The sequence below is a fragment of the Colias eurytheme genome, chromosome 19, assembly GCF_061535395.1.
Source record: "Colias eurytheme isolate Ceu_HAF_F1 chromosome 19, ilColEury1 Martin Lab GWU primary, whole genome shotgun sequence".
Taxonomy (NCBI): Eukaryota; Metazoa; Arthropoda; class Insecta; order Lepidoptera; family Pieridae; genus Colias; species Colias eurytheme.
The window spans coordinates 5,486,173-5,504,324 of record NC_142998.1 but is presented as its reverse complement, the minus strand read 5'-3'; the positions used below and the strand labels follow the sequence as shown (position 1 = coordinate 5,504,324).

Genomic DNA, 18,152 nt, shown 5'->3' with positions numbered 1-18,152 from the left:
CTATTATTATATATCTTTATTTTTAACAATGTTACCTGACTTCATTTATAATTTAAAGATGATTAAAAATTACACTAATATTATAAAGAAGAAAGTGTGTGTGTATCAGTTAACCAGGTCCTACCAGACAAGATAACATGGTATAGGACAAATAAGTACGAAACACTCGATGTGCGAGTCAGACTCGCACTTGACTGGTTTTTGTTTTATGTTATTGCTTATTTTTCGGGTCTATTAGCCGTCCCCTACGCTGCGCTGACGAACGTTCCTGTACTTTCTATAATTTATTTCACATTGAAAATGGTAAGATATATGTTACATGTTAATGTTTTTATAATCTGCATGAAATGGCCTTTCAGACAGTATTTTTTTATAAACCAAGTTTCATACAAAAATATAAAAATATACTGGTTTGTTTGGATTTTACCACTGCCAAAAGTTTATTATTTTAAAGATTGTGACATATTTTGCTACGGAACCCTAAAAAACTGGTATGGGGAATGAATCGGGCATCATCTAGTTACCTGATAACGACACCAAACTCGACTCAAAGGGCCAATTGAATCCGCCAGAATTTTTTTTCCGAGCGCCGGGCGCTCTGTTCTATAAGCCCCCCTCCCTCCCTTCTGCCGGGGAGTAGACACTGGCTACCAGGCGATTTTGGCTTAGGTGGACAAGTACAACATTCGAACCAAATTTCATTGCTTTACTCAAAATGTATACCTTTCCATACAAGCATGCCCATAAGAAAACGGACTACACGTGGCGGCAGTGAGGCGCGCGAGCGAGCCTGCGCGTGTCCGCCTCCCACCTCCCCTTCACCCCCGCGATGCTAGATTTATTTTCATAAAAATAAGTATAACAATCGACTTACTGATGAAATGTGATACTGGATTTCAATTTTGTGTATTTTCTAGTATCGTTTTTGCAAGATATAACTGCACATTTCACCATGTTTATCCCTAGATATGATGAGAATAAAAATCCAGAGCAACGCACTTCGTCAGCACTCAACCACGACTACGAGAGCGCGCGGCGGGAACGTCGTGTTGTTCCCACCTGTGCCTACTGTTCCCACTTGGTTGTTCGCGTTCTATAGATATCTATACTCTAAGGTACTAACATTTATAATTGTTCAAACCAACAAACTCTTCACCTTTATTATGTTAGTTTTTATATAGTTTTCTGCATGCATCTATTAGCAAAATTAAAAAATTTATATATTAATAACTAACCTTAAACTCCTTATCAGACACAACCTCGCCAACATATTCTAGAATAAAGTCGCCTGACGTTATTTTATCCTTGGTACGAACACCCCAGCCTTTATTTTCCGTCATGAATTTCTCCAGACCAGAAGCCCATTCGTGGCGTTGGATCCTTTGATTTTTGCACTTGTCTCTGAAAAAATTAAACAATTTAAGTGTTGACTATTGTATATTTTTATTATTGATTAGCCAAAACACATTCAAGATTTTTTTATTGTATGAATTTGAATTAATTTTTTACTTACCCGCAAGGACACAACTGAGGAGAGCATTCAGAAAATACAAGCCTATTGATGCAGTCCTCATTGCAACCAGAAGCTGGAGCACAATTACACGCCACACTTTCACATTCTTCAGCAGACGGTTTTACATCGTAGTAAACATCTGAAATAAATTGAATGAATTAATGCTAAAAGGGAAATATAAAATATGTATATATTAATATGTAATAACAATGTTACCATTTATATCGTATAAAATACGTATTTACTACAATACGCATTTTATTAAAAGTACATATTTACAAAGAGAGTACTTACTGGTGCGTATCTTCTTATAATTCCACGAAGGGACAGGTTGATTGTAATGTTGTTCCCACCAGATGTCATACGGTAAGGTGAAATGGATAAGTCGCTTTCTAACCCAACGTTCACAATACGGTGGCGGAGCTAACAAACCCGGAGGAAATTCTGTTTGAGTGACAAGATTCTTCCCCTTTCCTTCCGGCTTTGGACTGAAAACATTTTTTTTATATTACCAAATAATTAAAAATAATAATAACAAATAGAATATAAAAAAGAATGATAAGAATGAAAAACTTACTCTTCTTTGTAATAGTCCGAGAACAAACCAGCTAATAAGAATTTCTTTCTTAGCCGTGGATTTTTCTTAGATACGACGACTTTGTCTCTATTATCAATACTACTAGACGGACTGTGATCACGCGATGCTGCTATTCTTTTCTTGCAAATAATACTCTTCGAGAGTACATCTATGCTCTTTTCGAAGTCAATTTCTTTCTCATTAAGAGGCAGGGGCTCATTTTCATCGTGGTCGAGAAGAGTATCAACAGAAGGTTCACGAGATTTGGATGTTAATTTGCGACTTACTACTGTATCTATAGAGCTCTCTCTAGAACTGGAATATACTTCATTGCGCGGCTTCTTATTAAGTTGACACGATCTCGATTTCCGTCTGGTAACAATGCTCATAGGATTCAAAACTTTTTCTTTTTCTGTATTTCCTATCAATTTTTTGTGTTCTGATTTTCTTGTTTTAGTTTTTCCATCGTCATTGACATTGTCAAAACTTCGAGTGAGTCTGCGTTCACTTGGATACAAAACAGCCAAACTTGATTTAGGCCTAAGGCCGACCTTGGCGCTCTTTTCTACTACTTTGCGTTTCGAAAATATATCTTCTATTTCATTTGATGGTGACATCGCTCTACTCTTTCTTTTTAATCGGTCTAAAGTGTCAAATCTACTTGTTGGTTTGCTCTGGTTGACATTCAATAAACTTAATGGTATACTGTCCTCTGGATCATTACCGAGCGAACTGGCCATTGAAGGAATACTATCAGTCTCACTTAATACTTCCCATTTATTAATGTGATTTTTAACTTCTTTATCAGTCTTGTTTTGTTTTAATTGCAAAGCAGGAGCTCTTAAGATTGAAGATGTGGTTTTCTTTTCTTGTATTACCTTCTCCCCTTGTTTTTTGTTATTGTTGTCAGTTAATATTTCTTTACCTTGTAATTTTTCTAGTGCAACAACTGTTAAACGGCCTTGTTTCGGACAATCATCTTTATTTAACACTACTTTTAGCTCGGGTTGTTTGGTACCTGTGCGTTCTAAAAAGCTACGCATAGCTTCACCGTCTTTTGGAACTCTTTCAAATGCAGAATTATCAGTATCTTCAGAAGCCAATTGATCATATGAATTATTAGTATTATTTGTTTCAATCTTTTTCTTTTTCCGTTTAATGCTAGGAAATCCTGTTCTATTAAAAGCTTTGCGTCTTCTGGTCTTCTTCTTGAAACTATCACCCGATTTCGTCTTATCATTAGATTCGACGGTAATCAAGTCAGGCTTCTTAACTTGTAAACTAGTTTTCTTTATGAAATCGCCCATTGGCAATCGTTCCGCCTGGATCTTTGGAATTAGAACCTTAGATGGTAAAACTAGCTTACTCTCACGTATGAGATTATTAGATGTTTTCTTCTTTTTCTTTTCATTTGTGTCATCACTATCACTTGTCAGATTTCTTTTATGTTGTCTTAAATTATGACCTCCGCTAGTCTCTTGAATTTTATCAGATATTACAGCTGCTATTGATTCTCCTCTTTTAGGCCTTATGATAGGATCTGGAGTTTCAGATATTAAAGCTAAAGGTATTTCAGATTCTGTATCAATTGAAGCCAACAGTGAACTCTTTGAGTCCAGATTTTTTAATTTTCTGTTTTTATTTGAGTCTGCTAATATATTACTTACACATATTGATGATTTAGGAATTTGATCTTCTAAATCAATAGAGGGCTCAAAAATTCCTGTAGGTTTATCCACATTTACAACTACGGGAGGGTCTGGTAAAATGTCAGATGCTTTTACTCTTTTCGTTTCCAACACTTTACCCTTTGAAACTGGTGACTTGATAACACTAGCGCGAGTATTGATTTGATTACTCACAGATTCCCTGCTTTTATTCTTTTCGTCTGTTTTATTACCATCTGAACTATGTTTTTCTTTTTCCAAGATTCGAGATTCTATCGATTTCCGTATGTTATTGTTCAAAAGTGTATCCAGAACTTTCGTGGCTGCGCTTGGATTAATTTTTGATACTAAATTACTTGTTAATCCTTCCAGCCTATTCTTCTTTCGAGTCATGATTTCCGATTTCTGTGCAGGAGGTATAGAGCTTTTATAAAGCGAACGTGCTGACATGCTTTTCAGGGGATCAACTACACTGTTTGAAACTATAGAAGCATCAGGTGATTCACTGTTCGACTTTTCACTATCTTTTAGGTCTTCTTTGGAAGTATTTTGATTTATATCTATTGTTTCACTATTAACATTAGATTTATCTTCCGATAGTTTCTTTGATAAAGATTGTACTACTTGATCCAAACTTGAAAGTGATACCGCTTTCTCCGCTTCTAATCTATGCCGCTTTTTTGGTGTCACTATAGGATTTCTGACTGGTGACATTTTTGTTTCAGATCTAGGCGATGATACTCGATGATTGTCCGTCTTTGATGTTTCCGTTTTTACATCGACATCCTTTGATTTTGGTAAACATTTTTCTAAATCATGAACCATCTTGTGCACTGCTTTTAATTTCTCAGATGTTTCATAAATTTTCTTGGATAAATCAGACTGTTCAGCAGAAGGTTTTTTAATTAGTAAATCATCGTCTACTATTTCACTTGAATTTGTATTATTATCATTGTTGATATTTGATAAAATAATGTCGTCCTTTATTGACACATTTTCAGAATCTTCATCTGACTTTTGTGTCTTACTTGACTCATTTGTTTGATTTTTATTTTCACCCGATAACAAGGCTACATTTTTTAAAGAGTCATTGGGTTTTTTAATTTTTTCAGAAACCACTTTAGATTTAGGCGATCCCTCAGACGTTTGAGTTTGCAAATCAACGAGACAGTCTGTTTCTGTACACAAGAATTTTTCAGAACTAGAGCCATTTTTGGAATTTTCATCAAATTCGGTGGTAACCAAACTCAAACTCAGAGTATTACTTGTGGAAGAATTAATATGATAATGTCTCTTTTTCAGGGGTAATTTATGTTCATTTGTATCTTTTCCACCCTTATTCTGTGATTCGGTTAATTGTTTCTTATGTCTTCGTTTTGATGTGGGTGTAGCGATTTCTAAATTATCTGATGTTTTTCGTTTCTTCGAGGCACGCTTTACTATTTTTGTAGCTGTTGTTTCTAACACAGTTTTTTCTTTTTCTTGATTTTTTGGTTGACTTGATGCAACATTGGCTATAAGTTTTGGAGCTACATGACAAAGTTTTATAAAATTTGTTATGAGACTGTCCATGTCTTGATTAAATTTTTGATCTATTGTTTCAGGAGCATTACGATTTGAGAAAGAATCTCTACACCTTGAAACTGAGCGGGATCTGTGTCGCCTTTTACTTCTATGCCGATGGTGTTTATTTTCAGTTTTTATGGTAAGTCGAGAAGGACGCTCTGTAGGCTTCAAATTAATTTTAGGAGGGGCAAGGACAACAGTTCGCCTGTGTTTCTTGATATTAAACGAAGGCTTAATTTGTGACTTTTTAAAATTTAAAAATACATTCCTCGATAAAGATTTATTTGGTATATAACTATTTTTCGCCTTTTCAAAAATATTCGGTAAAGGTTTCACAGTGTCTTTTTTCGTGTTAGGTGATACAGATGATCCAGATTTCTGTTTACGGTTTTTAGGTGAAAGATTCCTTTCAGATTGTTTTAAGTTTTCGTTTTCTTTCTGTGAAGATGACATTTTTGTCGACGTTAACGGTGATATTCCAAATTTGTGGGTAAAAACTGGTTTGAGTGACGGTAATTTGCCGCCAGAGTGTTTAACTTGCGATGGGGACTTCAAAAGGGTGTTATTATTATTATTACTAACTTTGAAAATATTGTAAGTCGTTACTGGCCTTTGAAGACCGCTGAAAACTGGACCAGGTGCAAATGGATCAGAAGAATTTAATCGTAATACATGTTTTTGACTCATTTTCTTGAAACTATAGTCATATTTTGATGGTAGCGGATACTTGGTACAAACACTGATGTATTTGGGACTAGCATTAGATTTTCTTAAATATGTGTCACATTCTGAATCACTTGAACTATGTCCAAGAGTTAGGCTATTAAATGTTTTATTTGTCAATAATAAAATTTCCTGATCCGATACAAAGTGTTTCTGATTTTTGTAATATGATCTATTTCGAACAGAGCGTGTTTTCTTTAATTTTTTCATACGTCTTCGCATACTTCTGACACTGTAGTCCGTTTTATAACCAGATTTATCAGTTTTATACCCCGATTTATAATCAGTTTTATAGCCTGATCTATAGCAATCGGTTTTATAGCCAGATCTACATCCATAATCACTCTTGTAACCCGATTCAATCAGCCTGCTACAACTTTTATAAGGTTTAAATTCATAATCGCTTTTGTATCCTGACAGAATATCTTTGTATTTAGGATTGAGGTCGATTTCTTTCCACGTAGGATCAAGCATGTCGTCAGCGGCTGCTTCATTTTCACTTTGATTATCCCTCCAAGAATTATTTATTGTTTTACTACTTTTCTTAGGTAAACTTGCAAGTTTGCTGTTAAGTTCTTTTCTCTTTGCATAAACTCCAGATAACACTGATCTATTAGGTGAAATAGAATCATTATCACTGTCGCCAGAATTATACTGATTTTTGTCATTTAAAGTTTTGGAAGTAGTTTTAGTTGGTTTTGATTTTGCTTGAGGTTTTCTGCCAGGCTTTTTGCGTGGCGGATATAAAACTCTGTCCGTGGCATATAACATTCTATCTAAAGCAGCTATATCCAATTTTCGGTCACTTTTCTTTGTTTTGTCAAATTTATTCTGTTCCTGTTTTAGAGGTACCGGAGACGGTGCTTCTGTTTTAATTTGTTTGATTTCATTCTCAATTTTTTTCTTCCTATAGTCGCAGTCACTGGAATCTGATCTATTATGTTGTTGACTTCTCGTTTTTGATTTTGACCTCGCACTTTTTCTTTCGGCTGTGTTGTTCTCCTTTTGTACCGATTTTCTACTACTGTGTCTACTACTACCTTCGTCAACATCATGTCGCCGTAGTGGAGAATGTGTTGGCGAATTGTGGTTAGAAAGAATTCCAGAATCAGGTGAAACATTTGGTGGATCATTACTATTGTGAAAGTCATTAATTACATTAACTACAACTGGTTTATCTTCTTTATGAGATTCTTTTTCTTTTTTAGAGAATTCATCAATTTTTTTCACTTTCCTTGGACGACCTCTTTTCCTTCTAGATTCAACTACGATATTTTTCGAGTCTTCTTGAGATTCTACCGAATTCGTACTGATTGAATCCAGCTTTTGGGTGTCAATTTGATTTGTTGAAGCTATTGTATTACTAACTACGGTTATCGGCGAACTCTTCAAAAGATCACTTGCGCTACCTAATTCCGAACTTCCAGCTGTAATATCTAAATTCATAAAATCATTGTTATCAACACAGTCTTCCAAACTTGGTGGGTTAGGTATGGATAAATCTACTGATGATGTGACAGACGTTATTTCTTCAAGATCTTTATTTATTTGAGATAGCTCTTCAGTTTGCTGAGGACTTAAATGCTGGTTATTACCATTATTCAAGAAATTCGGAGTAATTGGTGCAATCTCAGATAGAGTATTTATCTGCCCGAGCACACAATCGCTGATAGTATTTACACTGTCGATTTGATTCCCATTTAGTCCACAAGGTAGTGATGTTGATGTACTGATGTTTGTTAATGGAGCTGAACTACTTAAAAGCTGTGTTTGTGCGACAAATTGTTGCAACAAACTTGACGCATAATGGGATGTATTTTGATGGACAGTGTCAGAGTTCGAACACTCGTTTTCAGATCCAGAAGAATCCGCCGTTGCTCTTTGTATTGCAGCAGTCACAAGCTGGGGCGTAAGCTCCATTTCACTGCTGGATCCGTCTCCTACAACAATTTTATAATGAAATAAAGTTACACGTTTTAAAATAATAAATTTTCAATGTAAATTAAGTTAATTAAGGTCATCCATCGTTTACATAAATTAATCATTGTAAGGAAAACTTACCATTATCCGCGATTGATTTATCGTCGTTATCTGGCGAGGTGTTGTGCACGGAAAACGACGAGAAATTGGGCTGCTGCACCGGCGCGCTAGATGATTGTTCTGGAAATAGTTCCGCGAGGTCCGCATCGTCGATAACCTGTGGATTTATTTTGGTTGATTACGTCATCGTATTATCTACGTCTTATGAATCCACTTAATAACACTTTATTATAATATTTTTTCGGTTTAAAATATGGATTTCCGCTATATTAATTGTTAATGTAATATTAAAGTATAAAACAAAGTTTTACTAATAGAGACACAGACAGAGAAACATACAACATATTGTTTGCCACTTCAATACATATGTATTGCAGTGGCAAACAATATGTTTTTAAATTCTATTAACTAGCTGAGTTAATCTATTTATAACCAAAACATTGTTTGTCAATAATTAATGATTTAAATAGATACTAGCTCAAATTCCTGTTATCGGACGTTTGAAATTATCAATAAACACAGACACAATAGAAAATCTATTGTGTCGTGGACCGATCGGGCCGCTTGGGGCTCAATGGGTTAATAAACACGAAAACATACCTGCAATTGACAAGCTGCTGCCAATGCGACGGTCGAATCATCGGGCGGGTTGTGCGTGGAACTGCCAGCGGCATCCGCAGTATCCGAATCCGATGATGAAGAAGATGATGAGGACGATGATGACGATGACGACGATGTGGTAGATGATGAGCTACTGCCACATACTACGCTCTCAGCTGTGGGTGATGCGAACTGTAACAAAAACACATTGAAGATTAGATAATGTAGCAAACATAAATATTATTTAAACTGCAACGTGTGTTAAGCGAATCTTATTTAAATAGTTTCATTCATAAATTTAATAAATATTCGATATTTTAAAGGACATCAATAACTGTTTATGTTCACTTGAAACTGCTTTATTGATTTGTTAATATTGGTTCTGGTTGTTATTCTGTACCTACATGAAAATTAATGCCAATCGAAATTTGAATAAATCATTACGTTAGTCGATGATATCAAATTATTCCAACAAGTTGCAGAATACGGTAACAATAATAATCATATCGAGCGAGAGGTACTATTAGCCGACAAGATTGATTCAGCGCAAATAGTACCAACCGCTGTGTCGCAAGCTACCCTTCTGACCGCAATACTGCGCCTGTCTATTACGTTTTCCACTTATATTTTATACACGATCACTGAGTTAGTTACTTAATTCTCATATGTTTAAAAATAAAAAATGTGTAAAAGTACTTCATGAAAACTTGTAAACCAAACATAGGTGCCTTGTTATCTTAATACATATATGTATATAAATCTCGTGTCACAATGTTTGTCCTCAATGGACTCCTAAACCACTTAACCGATTATAATAAAATTCGCACACCATGTGCAGTTCGATCCAACTTGAGAGATAGGATAGTTTAAACATGTAGGTACCACGGGCGAAGCCGGGGCGGACCGCTAGTTAAATAATAATTTAATGAGTGCACAGTAAGTAAACAATCATTTGACAGGGGGTAAATTATAAAAAAAAATGGTTAGCAATGAAACGACTGATGAAATCGGGGCCATTTCTGATTAGTTTTAACTTTAAAAAAAACTTTGATATAGTTACAATATTCATAACATGGTATAGACTATAGCCTATAGCACTCAGGGATTGCGTATCCAACCAAAGAAGAATCGTTTTTCAAATAAGTCACTGCCCATGAAAAAAAAGCTTGAAAGTGCTTCAAATAAAACCATTAATTTGAAACTGGTTACTAACTTTACTTGTACACTAATCAGATGCAACGTAGGCGCTAATCAATAAGGCGGAAGGGCAAGCAACCCTAACATATCAAGGGGTCGACTTGCCGCGTGGCCCTTATCAAGGCTAGAATATCACACATAGCGTTTTTACACCATATAAACAAAAGGTAACTATAGGGAACCAAGCATTTACATAAATTACTAATAAAGGGTATTTTATACAAAAAATAAAGAATACAGGCACAAATTAGAACAATGTAAATAAAAGAAAAAAGAATGTTGGAAAATGGAGAGCTTTTATAAGGATTCATTAAACTGAAATTAAACAAACTGTTTCTATCCACCTGCTTTTTCAATGGTTTCGAAACCATAAACAATACTAAACTTTCCGGCTACAACTTAGCCTCAGGTAACAACTTACCTACACTCTACAGCCTACAAAATGAAATTGAAATGTATGACCCATCTATTTAAATGGTTACTATAAATGCTATGTAGAATGTTTACTATTCATCATCAAATAACAATAACGTTTAATTGATCTCACTACTACTTTGAATATAGCGCTTATATTATCAAATATGTACCTAATCCTAAAGCATTTGAAGACAATATGCTAACGGTGCATATGTGCCTATTGCGAGCCGGCGCCGACACGAATATCACATTAACCACCTCGTGATCCGCGGAGATTTATATCTGACAGCCAGTCAAACAAACACAAAACATTATCGTAGATTTAAATGTCGATTGAGAAAGTATACATACTTTCATTTCATACAAATTGTAACCTTTAGACATCTTTAGACATCTTGCTGCTTGCATAAGCATTCAGATAATTTATTTAATATTGTCTAAAAATAATAATATTACGACAGGTAACATCGGTATAAAATGTTTAAAACTTATTCAAGTGGGTAAGTTACCTCGACCTGGACCATAGGCATTAGACACAAAAGAAATTACGAACAACAACCGCTAGTAGTAAACAATTTTTTGTGGCAAACTTGGACGTTCACCCAGCGAAATGAATTTGAGTATGACTGTCGGTATTAAATTACAATTACTACTGTATCGACTTCGTAATAAATATAAAATAATTTGGAAAATCCAAAAGTGCACGCCTCGTAATTTTTTTTTAATAAATCTTTATTAATTATTATTTTTGTTTATTTAATAACAATTAAACCACATCGAATCAGACCCTGAAAAATGAAAGGGTTCTATTCCTGAGCATACTCAAGCGTAAGAGAAAAAAAAAGACTCGATTAGTAAAGTATTTCGGTCGCTATCGTGTTAACAAGAAAAAGGATCCGCACATACAGACACACGGACGTCCAAGACAGAACTTTTTTAAACTGTTTTTTAACTAGTTTAAATAACAAAAATGACATCAAAAATATCATGAACGTTAAAAATAGTGTTTTTTCTTAATATGTGTGTGTATGTATTATCTTACAAGTGCAATGTATGATACATAAAGACATTTTAAGTTTGAAAAATCAGATGTTTTGCGCGAAGTGACAGTAGTACCCACCTCAACGCTTCGCTTATGAGGCGTGCAATAAAAGCCATTATAATAGGAATGTACATATTTAAAAATTTACTTTAGGTATTGTTGAAACATCTGGTAAACATGCAGATGTAAAAAATCGAAATATGTTATAATATAATACGTCTCGATAATAACATTAAATAGTGGGTCTTAAGTAATTATGTATCTTCAATTTAATTATTTTGTGTTACATTATTAATGTTAAACATTGTATTTTACCCAACGATTTTACCTAACGGTGTTACCATAGGAAAATGTTTCTTATTATAATTTCGAATCGGCCAAAAGTTTTATTTTAAAAACAGGCAATTCCTATGTTGATATTGTTGATTAGATAAACATTAAAACAAAAACATCTTAAAACAATAATATAACACAGGCAATAGACACGTCTTGTGTTGTGCGGTTATTTGAGACAAGGCAAAACTAAGCCAACTAAATAGTTGATTGCACGAGTCATCGACCCCAAGCCAAATGTCGAGAACAATACTCATAATGGACCGCCTCAGAATGATCGTGTATTGAGGCTGATCTTGTAATAATATGATGAATAGAACAATAAAGATGTTCTAGATTTATTAGCAATGGCGCTGCCAATAAGTACCTACCTACCTACAAAGTTTTCGTCAATTCCATTTAATTTAACAGAATATAACATATTTATGAGGTTCTATAAATTGTTATTTATAAATAGACCACAATTAAAAGGTGTGAACGATTAATTTTGTCAATAAAGAAAAAAAAACGTTTTAATTATTTTTGAACGCATTCATAAACAAATATCATAATTTAATCACGACAAAAAATATTGAGAAACGAAAAACGTCATAACTCATAAGCAACGAAAAGTGCGAATCATTGAGGCCGTGAACTTGACTGCTAAAGACAATCGAACATCGGTCGGAGGCTGATCAAATTGCGCGGAAGGGCGAGAAAGGTCGTTCCGCGATGTATATGTACAACCAGTAATCACGTGCACGCTCTTCGTTGTTTAACAAGCTATTCAATAAAATTTATTTTTTATAGATTATCTTGCAGGCATTGATCCTTTATTGAATACACTTGTTGATCATTGTCTCAAAAGACACACAATCGCATGTTTCTGATCTCTCGATCACCACATATAAAACATAAATTTACAATTATACACATACATTGTAATTTAAAATAATTGAACACAAACATTATTTTAAGTTAGTTTAGCGCATGTTTATGTAGCTCTTAACAAGTTTTAATTGTAAAGATATGTGAGTTATTACCGGTATGTGAATAACAAATACATAATACAATTTCGGACACGAAGGAAAAAATATGTAAAATAGGTACACGGTGTACACTGTAGAGTCAGTGCGATAGGTAATTTATTTCTATGTTTCACAGTAGTCCAGGATCCTTCGCCCATTTTTGCAAGTGATTACTATCAAGCTAATTTTCCGTGAGTAGCTTTATTTTGATGAGACGCCCAATAATTTCATGTACGAAACTCTCGATTGTGGTAGCTTACAGAGGAGGTAACAAGGATAATTTTTTTTGATTTGATGGTTCTCAAATATTTATCACGCAATTTGTAGAACAATATGTCTGTTGAATTATATAAGTATTAAATAAGTGAATAAATCAGCTGGTTAGTAATCATTTATGATGACCTCGTTATCGATACACATTGGAAAGAGCATTTGGGACTCTTTGATCAAACCATAGATTTTGTAGGACAAATATTTTTTCGAATAATTTAGATAATTATCTTGAGATTGAACAAAAAAAACATTCAGTTAGTAATAAATATTTGAGAACCATCAAATCAAAATATTTTATCCTTGTTACCTCTGCTAGCTACCACCATCGAGAGTTTCGTACATGAAATTATTGGGCGTCTCATCCAAATAAAGCTACTCACGGAAAATTAGCTTGATAGTAATCACTTGCAAAAATGGGCGATGGATCCTGAACTACAATGAACAAATTTTCTCATGACGCCTGCTGTCAGGTTGGACTTGCGATAATGTACAGTTTCATATCAGCATAACATCGATTTTTGAAATTCCCTCTTACAAACGACTGCAAAAAGATCTCAATCCTGCGCAGTTATCGCCACTTGAGGTATTTGAGCGAATGTCTATAATACACAACGAGGCCGTATAGTACCGTAATTGGTAACGATTATTAGGAAAATATATTCTGCTGGAAGCCTACAAATCATAGTATGAATTTATTAAACTAAATGTTACAGGTTTAAACTTTAAAGATAATGCTAGCGATAAATTACCTTTTAATAACTATACCAAACAAACATCCGTTGAATGAAATTTAGTTAAAATGATAACCAAAATACAATTTAAACATCAAGACACTGAATAATTAAAAATGCTATCTCACAATTAAATTAACTGTCACCTGTATACATAATATTCAATGTGGATATCTATAAAAGGACAAAATAAGTAGATGTGCACACAATAATACAGTGTGACCGATGATCGAGCGGTTAATAAACATTTCGCGGCCATTTATTATAAATTTTATATTTTTTGTCACCACATAATTTAGCACCTACGTAACATTTACAAACAGGGTTGCGAATGCGATGTTATCGCCTTACAAAATTTACGAAAACGTTACATGACGTATAATTTTGGCAGAGAGTCAAGGCATCAACATTCTGTACATCTTGTCTATGTACCTTAAAAAATTCAAAGCAATCTCACTATTGTGGAATTTCAGTAATTTTTTAATTACTTTACATTATTATTTCTAAATAGCTATTTTTTGATTGTGATAAAAAAAATTTGACTGAATGCGATGTTATATGGCTAAAAATAAACGTACAAATAATAAATTCTGAAATGAAAAAAAAAGTCTTAGCCCTTTTAGAACAAACAATCAAAATGAAATTTAATAGGGCTGTAATAATTGGACACAAAGAAAATATCTAATGTATGCAAACAGTACTGTTACTAATAAACCAAAGTAGATAATAAAATAACCAAGAATTTTAAAAGGCATAAAGTAAATTTGATGCAGTACAAACGCAAAATATTGTTCAACGAAATTAAAATTCAACTCCTTACAATGTTGCTGGACATGTTATGACAATAATATTACCATTAGAACATAAAATGAGACATATAGCGAATAAATCATTTGTAACGATCTCCGAGGCTAGGCTCAAGAGCATAGCAATAGTAATAATATTAATTGGTAGCCCTGTAAGGCAGCTATCCGGTGGCGGTTGATTGTACTCATCAAGGATTTCTTCACTCAAGGACGGTGTCGGCTAGACGTAAGCAGTCGATCGACTCTTATTATTTCTCCCAGACACATCTTGTTTTTGTCTTATCTCATTTATATTCATGATACAATATCGACGGTTAATCTTTTTTTTTTTTGTGCCAAGCCTGTTGCTAATCCCTTTGACCATATTTGTTATTGACATTACAATTTTTATACATTTTATGTGTATGATGAAAGATATCAATCCTTATTTAATCAGTCTTATTGCATCTATAGGATCGTATTAACAATATCATAACGATATATTGTTCTCATAAACGTGCAAACATTAGTCTACAATTAGCTGGAAATAAACTAGTCATGGGTTACTAAAATATAAAATTTCAAGGTTCCCATAATGTTAAACACATGTTGAGTATCAATTAAAGTACCGGATCAGAGCGAGCAGTTTGCCGAGTAGCTGGAACACAAATCAATGCTATGGAACTTATATTTAAATCGCTTTTTATAGACGGAATATCAACAAAAACGATTGACTAAATTCATCTGTTACGGTTCAGTCACCTCAACATACAAAATGTGCGAACCTCATTGTCTGCTAATTTTTTTGTGGCATATGGCTGATTCGTGGCAATTCGTGAATATGCTCATAGAGGAAACTAGTAATACTGACTGCTAATTGACGATGAAGACTAAAGTCAGTAAGCCATATAATAAATTATACTATCATCAGGATTACTTCAACAGGTTCGAGCGATTCAAGGGTGAATGCGTATGTATTTATCATGTCAACAAAAATGCACTTCAAGCGAGTCCGAAACAATATTAAAAAGATGACGCAAGAATATGCGGACTACCAACCGGACTCATTGTACGTAACCCAAGGACATCGTTCCCGTACTTTAATTACTGGAATTTAACTTCAAGATATCATGCTTTTTTTTCTTGTATTTTGTAGACATTGTGAATATTAGGATAACCTACCGATCACGATAGTTTCGTATATGTTTGACAATCATGATGAATGAGAATTTATTATCATTTTCCACAACTCTTAAACTAATTCATAAGAAGTTCGTTATTTCTATTCCTCTTCAAAATGCATGGAAATTTTACAAATAAACACATACCTATGTAAATATTGTTGGTAATTATAAATAATTACTCATTAATGCCGGTGTCAATTGTCTGGCTAAGTGCATTCTCATTTAACATTCATCTCATTGTAGATACACTGCATTTAAAATTACTAGCACATAAATATAGTTACTTTATTAACAGTATAAGTACCTATATTATATTCTGAAATATACAATAATTAAATTTTTAAAGTAAATATATAGGTACTACTATGTAATAATAATAATATGTAAGTAAGTAATCATAATAAAACAAAAAAATATACCTATATACGAAATTATAATATCGTATGTATTTTATTACAGAGAATAAAAGGGGAAGACTTTCAATCCCTAACAAAATTAGCAGTCTCTTGACGATGCAATTCAAAGAAACCGTTGGCTAAATGAAATTGACCGGTTACCGCGTGATAATGTGGGAGATTGTAGACTGCAGTAGTTAGTGTACCGTTCGTATTACTGATTAAATTATAATGGGAAGATAATCACAACATTGATTATCTTAAATAAACTTATGAATAGATTATAGACTTGAAATTGATAACGTGAACGTGTATGTTTGAACGGGAGCTTATATTGGTTTAGTGATAGGGATGTCAATCATAAATTAAAGTATTTCTACAACGAAATCTTTTTTATTCATAGTTAAAATGATTAATGTCGAACACATAATTGGACAGAGAAACATATGTAGTGGTTGTGGTTTTGCGTGTATTACACACTCGTGATGTGCAAACAATACGTCACGTCTGTAACCACAAGATTAATGCAATGTGAAAAGCGTAGGCCACGTATTTGCCACACTATAGTCTATAGGTCACAGTATTTCGTCGTCAACCTTATATTATGTAAGTCTTTTATGTGTGGAATTTAATTTATTTATTTATCATTTTTATATTCTAATACGTCAATTTAAACAATATTGAATAAAATTATCCTTTTTTTTTAAGTTATTGACATTTATGAGTTTTAAAACGCTATGTTTTCTAACATCGATTAATGTTCTAAAATATTTTATCTTGTTAGCTTAATAAAACACTTACAATGCCCAACAAGATAACCAGATTACAGAGACAAGTTAATGTGACGAAATTTATTGCTCATACATATTCAAATTTAGGCTTAGTAAATTTATATACATATTGAAGCTACAGTTTTAGCTTAAAAACTAGCAACTACCTAGTACCTACAACTAACTATACAATATATGTACATGGCAGTTAATATGAGATGTATAATTCAGACAAGGCAGAGGAAACAAAGATCTGTAATAGAGCTGCCAAATGAGCGTGATGAGCAATCGCAAATAAAACATGTGGCTGTCTGGCTTATAGACAGACTCCATGCATCGATTACGTATCGCTCATTAAAACTATTTTTAATTGTATACCGACCTACAATAACAGAACCTCTGAAAATGAAGTTTTTGATTGCTTTTTATAAAAGATTGTACTACACATATTCTTCTAATTGGATACGTAAAGAGTAATTTTAAATTGGCCTTAATTGTTTTTAATACACATGTATGCGTTGACAACGGTTGTTATTGAATTAAACTACACGCATATTTATTGCTACAAAATTAAAATGCATCACAGTGCAGTATCTCCTCAGTTATGATTCATGATGATGTTAAATTAGACCTTAGTCTAAAATGCAGTTTATCTTAATAAACTGCATCTTTTATCTCAAAATATTTTTTTTTTCTACCAAAAAGGTCACCGCCGTTCCTGTTATCATTCCAGCAGAGAATAGGACCAAATGACAGTAATGACTTATCACACGCAAAAAGAATCACAACAATCGGTTGAAAACCCATAAACATATCGTGTAACAAAACAACAAAAGAAAACAGTCTAATTGAGAGCCTCTTTCGTTTTTTGGGAACGTCGGGTAAAATATTTAACCACTTAATAAGATCACCCATTTCTTTTAATATTATCCTAACATCAACAATTCAAAACTCATGCAAAAATATTCAAAAACGTTCAATTATTTATAAAACAATTCTGCGTTTTAATATTCTCGAAGGGACATTTTATGAGACGTGTTGTCAGTTGTCACTTATTCTCTTTGTCACGTTTCGAATACAAGTGCTACGCGACGTCGAAATAAAAACATGATTATATTTACGATCTTCATCGGATTCGCTTTAAAGGCTATATCAATAAAAAGAACACAACGATTGTATTGAGATTAAAAAACATGTAAGTCATTTAAAGGACACCATTTATTTATACGTTTTACTTTAAGCAATTACAATTATAATAATAAGCCACTATAGCCAGCGAACAATTCATTCTCATGAAGGCACGAGCTTAGCAACGTATTGTACTTCCTGAAA

General features: G+C 33.5%; 1 protein-coding gene across 2 annotated transcripts in view; it reads right to left on the bottom strand.

The window, feature by feature from the left end:
• Nucleotides 1-18,152, bottom strand: part of ash1 (histone-lysine N-methyltransferase ash1) — a 49,732-nt gene that overhangs the window by 12,998 nt on the left and 18,582 nt on the right. For both annotated transcript variants that reach the window (XM_090113194.1, XM_090113195.1), the window contains 6 exons: nt 8,687-8,878; nt 8,108-8,243; nt 2,091-7,986; nt 1,808-2,001; nt 1,514-1,652; nt 1,236-1,401 (listed from right to left, as the gene is read on the bottom strand). In XM_090113194.1, the coding sequence (XP_089969320.1) occupies nt 1,236-1,401; nt 1,514-1,652; nt 1,808-2,001; nt 2,091-7,986; nt 8,108-8,243; nt 8,687-8,878 (6,723 nt within the window). The remainder of the gene's footprint in view (nt 1-1,235; nt 1,402-1,513; nt 1,653-1,807; nt 2,002-2,090; nt 7,987-8,107; nt 8,244-8,686; nt 8,879-18,152) is intronic.